Below are 10080 nucleotides of genomic sequence, written 5' to 3'. Positions count from 1 at the left end.
ATCTCCAACCAATAAGAATTTAGTTTTTGAAACTTCATCTAACTGCCAAGAACGTCGGTTTTCTTTACCTGTCTCGAATCTCTTCTGTGTGGAAGCTACACTAATTAGTTGTTAGTTTAAGTTTATTGTTGTTTTTTACTGTTAATTATTAAAATATATAAAAATGCCTAAAGATGATAAACACTCCAATCAAATACCGGAGATTATGTATGATGCTAATACAAAAACGATCTATAAAAAAAGGGAGTTCTTTGGAAAGGTGAGTTGTTTTACAAATGTAAATGTTCATATTTTCAATTGGTTGAAAGAATCGTCGAGTATAAATATCATGATGAATTTTTAAAAGTTTTTTCAATCTAAAAATTTATTCACTTATTTTCTAATATCCCAACCTCCATTATCAGAGGTCCTACAGCTAAGGTTAAACATAAGCTTCGAGGTGCCTCTCTTTTATTTTAATTCATTTAGTTTCATATTGAAATTCGTTGAATATTTATGTTCGAGTTATTGAATTATATCTTATTGATTTATTTGTTATCTAGAAAAAAAAATACTTTACATTATACTGAACTTATATCTACAAGGATTATTAGTTTACTATACTGAACTGGAGTGTAGTGCAGTTCATGTCACAGTTTATAATGAATATCCTGAATTAAAATCTTCTAATAGTAATTAGTTACCTATGATTAAGATATTTGGATAATAGATCTGTGGTAACAGCAGTTCCACACAATTATTGAAAGTTTGTGCATCCACAAGCGAGAGTGAAATCGTCTATTTGTTAGAATCTGATGATGACTCAATTATCGAAGAAAGAATAAAAATAATAAACTAAACAAGTGTAGAAAGTGTTATAGCAAACAACAGACCCCTAATCTTTTGATTGAACAGGAGAAGTCTACAATTCTGAATAGGCAATAAGCAAATTTAAGTAATTGTGAACAACGATTATATTGCAAAATATACTCAATTAATTAATTGAATTGAACTGTATTATTTAGCAATCTTTATACAAATGTATCTATAAACTTCATTTTGACCTTTTCTACTTCATCCAATATCGTGTCGATTGATGAGTTTCTTTTCAATGTCAAATTTAAACTAGAAATAAAAATTATGAAAGAAGTCAATTCATTGCAAAACAATTATTAAAGATATAAAAACACCACTCTGGGTCATGTTCAAAGATGAAGATTTTAAAAAACTTTTGGAAGCTAAAAAAAAATGTACAATTGAAAGCAGCAAAGTAATTAGGATTCCTAGGAAACCAAATAATCTATAGAAATCATGAATTGACGAATGAAGATCAGCTCTTGTTCAAAAACTCAGAGAATTTCAAGAGATGATCTAAGAGTTGACATGCAATACTTTTTTTTATTCGCTCAATCCCGTCTCTCAAGCAGCAAAATCTGCTGGTATTAGTGAACAAGCTTACACAATAGTTTTTGAACAACAATAATCCAATTCCAACAAAAAATAAAACAACAATTCTAAATAACACACAAATACATTACTGAAGCTCAGGTACTTCTTGAGATCTCTTGGTGATTCGAAATACAAATACATTTTATTTATTAGGTTGAATGGAATGGACTCATTCTATTCTATTTCTATTTCTAAAAATGGTAGATATGAACACAAACATTGAAAAAAGAAATGTAAACACCAAACTATAAAGACGATTATGAAATAGACTTTGAAAAACTAAAAGAAATCATTGAAATATTGTTGCATGACCTTACACCAGAGTATGAATGAAATGATAAAACTTTTGGTTAAGAACATGATCAAGCAAAAAGGTTCATAGTGAGAATAGTATATATAATCTGTATCCCATTTGATACCTTTCGGTGTATGGGTTTCATTATCTACATTTTCCAACTTAACAATAACTTAAGAATAATTCTAATTTGATTCAATGAATTTCTTCCATTCTGTCCTATTTGATGTCATCATCTCAGCTTCCCTGACGCTTTTCCCTCTTTTCTTTATTTCCTCCTCTACCATATCCTCCCATGTTTGTTGCGGTCTCCCCCTTTTTGCCTTTTTCTCGACTTTTGCCTCCCATATTTGTTTGATTGGTCTCTCCTCCTCCATACGATGTAAGTGTCCCCACCATCCCAACTGCCTCTCACCCACAAACCTTTCCAATGATTTTATCCCCAATTCACCTCTTATGTCGTCATTTCTCCTTCTGTCCATCCTTGTAACCCCCTTCACTCCTCTCAAAAATTTCATTTCTACTGCCTGTAGTTTACTCCTCATTCTCCTTGTTGTGTTCCAAGTTTCACATCCATACGACAGAACAGGTCTGAATATCGACTTAAACACGGTCATTTTAGTTTTCTCTTCGACTTCAGTTCTTCTTAGGAATTTCCTATTAATTGTGTGGTATAATCTGCCGGCTTTTTCAATTCTCTTGTTAATCTCCCTTTCTTGGCTTCCCGTATTTTCTATGTTCACTCCTAAATATCTGAAACATTTCACCTTTTCAACTTCCTCTCCCTCAATTTCCAATCTCCAATCATCCTCCCGTTCATCGTTCACTTCCATCACTTTTGTCTTTCTTCTATTTATTTCCATCCCATATTTTCTCAGTATTCCATTCCATATATCCAAATTTCCCTGTATACTCCTCCTTGTTCCCGCCATCAATACGATGTCATCCGCAAAGGCACATTCTGATATTACAAGTGAGAATAGTAACTGGTACAATTCCACCATTCATAAACATAAAACAAAAACGTTTGTATTGAAAGAAAGTTCTCATTCAACCTCAGAAATCGACCAATTTTGAATTGTAAAAAAAATTGTAATCTAATAAGAACGCAAAAGAAAAGATATAATAATCAAACATTAAAAGGAATTGGAAAAATACCATAAAGTTATAGTCCACAATAAATTCAAAACTACCAACAAGTAAGAAAATAAAATCGAATTGACACATACGCCCTAAAAAACTAAAATATTTTACTCAACAAATGTTTTTTTCCACGTATCTGAACAGTTACATACAAAAATGAATTATAAGGGCACCAGTTACTCTGAATGAAGTAGTGGACTGGAAAAGAATTCACAAGCATAGTGGTGCCCTTGAAGAGGAATACCTCAACGGGCGTTGACAATATGAGTAGTCAAGATCTTGTAATTTTGTATCCTATTGTCAAAAACCGACGGTTCTTTTAAGCAGATGTAGAACATGTGGAGTATTCCCCGATTTGTGTAGTGTTTCAAAATTACGCCAATATTAAAAGGAAAGAAAGAAACAAATTAAAAAAATCAAACAGAAAAATCAGGATTGGAGTACCGCAGGGCATAGTACTTGGTCTATCACTATATCTTATATGTTGAAATTGTTACAAAATATAGTACTGGTGTTGAAATTTTTCATGTGTGCAAGTGTTACTGAATTATATACATGTATAGTACGAATAATCTAAAATATCTGGTGGAAATGGTAGACAATGACATGCTTCTTATTTCAAATGACACTCATCATTCATTTAATCTTCAAAACCTGGTTTCGATTCATTTGTAAGATGGTTGTAGTATATTACAATCATATGTATCTTTTCGGTCAGTCCCAACTGAAACACGGTTTCATTGATTTTTTCAAACATAAGGTTCAACTTAATTTTCATGAGTAACCAATTAAGCCTATTTCTTTTTTCGATTATATCTTGATTATGATTGATTTCTTTCTAGAAATTGATTGATGATTGATTTCTTTCTAGAGATTGATTGATGATTGATTTCTTTTTAGAAGGAAGTTGTGAAAGAAAGGTGAATTGAAAAAATAAAACCTCAACTTGGTATAGGTCTGAAATTTATGCTTATGATTTAAACACTTCAAATTTAAAAGTATACTTCATATAATAATTTGTCAAAAAATCAATTTATTAATTTGTAACTATATTTTTGTATGAAAGATTAATGACATAAAAACCTCTTTTATTATTTATTATATATGTATTCATAAATGTGGTTCGATTGTTGATTCAGAATTATATTTCAATAATCCTTATATGTTTGTAGGGAGGATTTGCAAACTGTTATGAAATTGTCAATTCTACTACCAATCAAACCTATGCCGGCAAAATAGTATCCAAAAAGCTTATGGTTAAAGAGAATCAAAAAGAAAAGATCACTCAAGAAATACAAATTCATCAATCTCTACGTCACAAAAATATTGTGGGATTTTATGGATTTTTTGAGGATCAACACAATATCTATATCGTCCTAGAATTGTGTAAGAAGAGAGTAAGTATTTAAACTAAAACTATTATATTACTGAGTTCTATGTAATTCACTGTTACACGAATTTCAGGATCGTTAAGGTTAATAAACTTTGATTAATTATAAAAATCATGTTTAGTATTTTCATCATAGAATTATATTACAGTCCATGATGGAACTTCACAAAAGAAGAAAAGCCCTTACGGAACCTGAAACGCGATATTATATGAAACAGATACTGCAGGGAGTAACATATTTACATGAGCGTAGGATTATTCACCGAGATCTTAAATTGGGAAATCTATTCTTAGATGATGATTTACATGTTAAAATAGGAGATTTTGGTTTAGCGGCTAGAATAGAGTATGATGGTGAACGTAAAAAAACTCTTTGTGGTACTCCCAACTACATTGCCCCAGAAATATTGAATAGAAAGGGCCACTCTTTCGAGGTTGATATTTGGTCTGTGGGTTGTATTATGTATACTCTGTTAATTGGCAAACCACCTTTTGAAACAACAAAATTAAAGGACACTTACGAGAGAATTAAAAAATGTGAATATAGGTAAGTTAATAAAAATAGCAAACAATTTAGGAGTAGAGATGAGTACATTTTCATAATTTTTTCTCCATGTGTTACTTCAACACTGACTTATTCTAATCTCTTCAAAAGTGAACATACTCGGGAATGGTTCATTTATGAATTTTTTAACAATAGTTAGGTTGCTGACTTTACATGACTTTTTTTACACTCTTGAATTTATTTTCAATTTTGATTTTATTAGCTACATTTAAAATCTCATTACAGCATACCTAAAGTTGTTTCACCTGCTGCGAAACATATGATTATGGCTATGTTAAAACAAGAACCTAAAGAAAGACCTAAAGTTCAACAGTTGTCCCACCATGATTTTATTACTTCTGGATATTGCCCCAGCGTTTTACCAGTGAGTTCTCTTATTATGGAGCCAAGATTCAACCAAGAGACCTCTACCCGAAAACCACTGTCTGAACTTATTTCTTCGAATGCAGGTTTGTGAATCATTTTAAATGTTGCCGAAGATAATGTAGTAAAGGATCAAATTTAATTTATTATACAGCACATCTTAATAAATCCCGGGTCTGGCGCACAGACCGTGTCGTCCCACTTTTTTTTTTCTCGTTAGTACCAAACTTCAAAAGATGCTTATTAAAATTTCAGAAAATAGAGTCAGCCTGGATCGAAATATTGAAAGTTAAGTGATGCTAGTTTTCTTGTTTAAAAAATTGATAAGAACAAGTTTTGAGTATTGATAAAACCCTGTTTTTTATGGAAAAAAATATTGTTCAAGCAAAGAAATGTATTGAAAGTGTTATTCAGACTCCAATCCATCGAAAACAATAAAATGCTTAAAGGAAAGAAATTTGGTTCTAATGAAAAAGTAAATGTCGAGGCCTATTTCAAAAGCGAAGACTAATCTTTCTACAGAAAAGGTATTGAACAATTAGAGGAGCATTGAGTACATGCATCACTCTTGAAGGGGACTGATGAATAAAGTTGAATTTTTAAGAAAAAAATGTGTTCTTGCTTATTAGGTTTGGGACTTATTGAGTGAAATGTAATGGGTATATAGGTTAGCAAAAGTATACCATTCAATTCAATTTTCTCCACTGCATCCATCTGCATCTTCAATATCTGATATTACATTGAAATTAAGGGGAACGACTCGAAGACTTCTTGAATGATGTATTTGTTTTAGGAGAACCTATGATTACTTCTCCTCAGAAAGATATACACAACTCGATTGCAGCAGCAGGCATGTCAAGTGGTGCAAATGCTTTTAATGCCAGAGACAATTTCAATATCCTCAGAAATATGATAGGAAAGGTAATAATTTTCATCATATAAAAAATTGATATGTTTTTCTTCAGATTATAATTTTTGGTTATGTATATTTTTTCACTGATATGTTGTAGGTTTTGAAATGCAAACCTGCTAGAAAGGAAAAATTCTTGGAAGAAATGTCTGACCCTGCCGCACAACCAATAATTTGGATCTCGAAATGGGTCGATTACTCAGATAAATATGGATTTGGTTATCAACTGTCAGACGAAAGTGTTGGAGTTATGTTTAATGACATGACAAAACTAATCATGTTACCTAATCAAATGTAAGTTTCTGCCATTTTTCAGTTATCTAATAAACCTGCCTGTTGATTATCAAGTATACCAAAAGTGTTTTTAATGTATCTTTTAATCTTATCAGCAGAGAATTATATCTTTTCGGCTACAACTCCTAGATGATATTAAGAATAGAATTGTTTTATGTTGAGAAATTTCCTCCTTTACTTATTGAAACTACCCTTCTCATTTTTTCCCTAGAAATGTCCATTATGTTGACCGACAGGGAGTGGAAGCCTATATGACACTGGAAAATTATCCTGCACAATATGAAAAGAAAATGAAACTTCTCACATACTTCAGCCGGTACATGCGGGAACATTTAATAAAAACGGGTGCGGATGAAGTTAAAGAAGCCGATACTATGACGAGAACACCCCATTTACAGCAGTGGTGCAGGTCTACATCTGGGGTACTTATGCAACTTACAAATGGTACAGTACAGGTGAGTTTACCGTTTAAACATCTCATCAATATGTATGCTAAAATGTAACAAGTGGTATGTTATAAAATTTTTATATGAAACAATTCCTCATAAGTGAATGAAAAAGTTCTTTATTGTTTTTCATCGACAACCAAAACCTCAACTCTGTTGTCACTTTGATCTTCAAGGATATATTGGGTCATATTTTGCATTATTCTTGTTCATTTTATGGTTCTGGTTAAGCAGTAAACATGAAATTTTGCATGAGGCTTGAAATTGCCATTCTGCATCTAGATGAAAATTTTCATCTCGATTGATTCTGCAGTTTTAAAATTAATATTGAATTAAAAAAATACAGACATCTTGACTAAATGGTATAGCGTTCTCTTCAGGGAATGAGAGCTCAACAACGACCAATTACCTAAATAACAATTTCAACTTGTGCTAGATGGTGAACCTTTATTTCACCATACGTAGAGTATAGTTTTTGTAAAAACTTTAGTTTTAGTCTGAAATCTGTGAAATGAGTTTAATTCAAACATATTGCGTCTTTTTAGGGAAATTTTTTGGAAAATATATACATATATCAAAACAATTTTTGATTCAAATGATGATTATACAGGGTGATTCACTGGGATGGCCTATTAGACGTTTATGGAAAACTAATCATAATTTTGAGCAGGAAATTTGCATATTGGGGTTTGAGACAATGATCTTCCTCCCTAAAATATTTTCAGATCTCAAACCCCGATATGCAAATTTTCTGCTCGAAATTATGATTAGTTTTCAATAAATGTCCAATAGGCCATCCCGGTGAGTCACCTTGTATGACAGTTTCCAGTCACAACCTAAAATATAATAATAATAATAATCTTTATTTTTCTGACCTTAAATCATATATATTCAAAACTTAAAAAAATTGTTTCAGATGAACTTCACCGACCACACAAAAATCATTTTATGTCCTCTAATGGCCGCAGTAACATATATAGATGATGATAAATCATTCCGAACATTTAGATTTTCTTCAATAGAGAAGAATGGCTGTGCAGTAGGACTTTATGAGAAAATGAAATACGCTTATGATAAATTCTCCATGTTATTGGAATGTTAAATATGAAATGTTCTGTTCTTAATGAACGAGTTACGGATTTTAATTTTTGTAAACCTTGTGATTCTGATACATTTGTAGTTCTCAGTTTCATTTATATGTTTGATTTTGTCAGTATGTGAAAAATTCTGTTGAATAACTATGTTTAAGAAGAATATTTTGTATAGTTTCGAATATGTGAAACAACTTTTTATAAACCTGAGAAAAGTAATAGTTTTTTGCTTAACCTGTGTACATGTAATAAGTATTATTATAAAAGATGTTATATTGAGACTGCCAAATCAATCATTTATTGTGAATTAATTTGTTTGATTTCAATGACTTAGAGATATTTTATTCAGATTTGTATGGGAAAAGAAATAGGTCTTTCATAATAAACATTCAGAAATTTTTCCAATTTTTTATAAAAACCTGTTTCTTTTCACATATTAAATAAAAAAAATTAAGATGTTTTTGGGACATTCATACTATTCTAGCTAATTCTCGTAATATAAGACTCATATGTTGCATAATGAATTATATGCCAAACACAATAAATAGAAAATTAATTTAGCTGAGCTTAATTTGTAATTACTATTGCTTCATTACACTAGATAAATTTCATCAAATGTATCAACTCATTCTCAAGAATACATACTCTCCCAATCAATGATCACATTTTAGTGCCCTTCAGTATTTCATTTTGGTTTATTTTCAATAATTAAAATTTGTGTATAATTCAAATATATATCTATATGCTTTTGGACAGATACTACTCAAATAAATGGCAGCTGTTATATATCCTGGGAACTCATTCATCATGATACTAAGATGTCTATAAATACAGGCAGCTGTGTCCACTGATGAACTTTTGTTAGTGATAATTCAGGCAGGATTGCTAATATTTCCCTTTCCTCCCATAGATGGCGCTTGGCTCAATTTGAACTACAGAAACATTATATTCCACAGCATTGAGATAGTACTCGATGTACCACAGTGACGCAAAAGCGCTCTTGATAAGATCTCAAAATGGTCTCTCTAAGCAGGAAATGATCACATCTCCATCCGATCGAATCTACAATTTTTGTCCGAGAAGGGTTTCTCAATTGAATTTATTTGGGTACCAAGCCATACTAACATTGAGGAAACGATAGAGCAGACAAACTTGCCAAATTAGGTTCCACAAAATCAACCTTCCTTTATCTTAAGGCGGACTTTAGAGATTATAAGCCACAATACACGTAAAAAATCTGAGAAAAATGGAAAACAGTTTGGAGCACACCAATGAAGGGACGTATTTACTCCTACTATATCAACGCCAAGACATTGAAACTTTCTCCATGGATATCCCTTTTTTTTTAATGGAGGGAAATCCACCTTATTGACACCCAACAATTCTCGACAAGTGTAAAACACCTGTCGGCACCTGCTGGGTAGTGTGAGGCTCTCCTAAAGGGCATACTCACTAAAAACCTTCATTACACCTCCGCCGAACCAATACCTCCTAGAAAACAAGGCCACGGTACTCGACCCGAAAATCTTGTGACGTCAACCATCCCAGGTCATTATATTAGGTCTAGAGACGCTTCCTTTATCCCAGTCGACACATCTGAACTGTGATATTCACTTGTTTTGTTAGTTTTTCAACACTTGTTACTCTTGTTAGCAAGGTTATTCAACCTGTTGTGAAATTTGTGTGAATAATTAGTGTTCCGTGACATTGGACAGTACTTTTAAGTACTACCTGTGTTGAGAAAATGTCTTATATGTGTTGTGTTCCTGGGTGCAGGGGAAATTACAAAAATGGACCGAAAGTGCACGCTTTTAAGTTCCCTACGGATACATACTTGCTTGAAAAGTGGTTAGCGGCCATTCCTAGGCAAAATTTAAAACCCACTATACATACCAAAGTATGTGAGAAGCATTTCGCAGAGAATTTAATTAAATCCACTTTAGCGACGGATTCAAGAAGTGGTCATACAATAACGGTAACTCTGAAAATCCCTAGACTCAAACAGATGCTGTTCCAACTTTGTCCTAATATCTATCGAAAAATATCAAGTTTAAAAAAACTCGTGATGAAAAATTAGAAAGAACCGAACTAAAGTATTTGGAAAAGGCTATAGCGGAAAGTAGAGTAGAATTTGAAAATTATCGAAAGTTGAATT

At 32.0% G+C, this 10080-nt stretch overlaps 1 protein-coding gene across 1 annotated transcript; it reads left to right on the top strand.

The window, feature by feature from the left end:
• The first annotated feature begins 30 nt into the window (after positions 1-30).
• LOC123678085 (serine/threonine-protein kinase polo) lies at positions 31-8144 on the top strand. Its single transcript, XM_045614886.1, has 8 exons — positions 31-259; positions 4039-4263; positions 4406-4803; positions 5047-5270; positions 5978-6105; positions 6195-6388; positions 6600-6843; positions 7751-8144. Exons 1-8 carry the CDS (start codon positions 164-166, stop codon positions 7934-7936), a joined length of 1695 nt encoding a protein of 564 aa, XP_045470842.1. The 5' UTR covers positions 31-163; the 3' UTR covers positions 7937-8144.
• Positions 8145-10080: the final 1936 nt, after the last annotated feature.

This window comes from Harmonia axyridis, chromosome 4 (genome assembly GCF_914767665.1).
Source record: "Harmonia axyridis chromosome 4, icHarAxyr1.1, whole genome shotgun sequence".
Lineage (NCBI taxonomy): Eukaryota > Metazoa > Arthropoda > Insecta > Coleoptera > Coccinellidae > Harmonia > Harmonia axyridis.
Note: the sequence above shows the minus strand (reverse complement) of the source record. Positions and strands in the feature narration are given on the sequence as shown.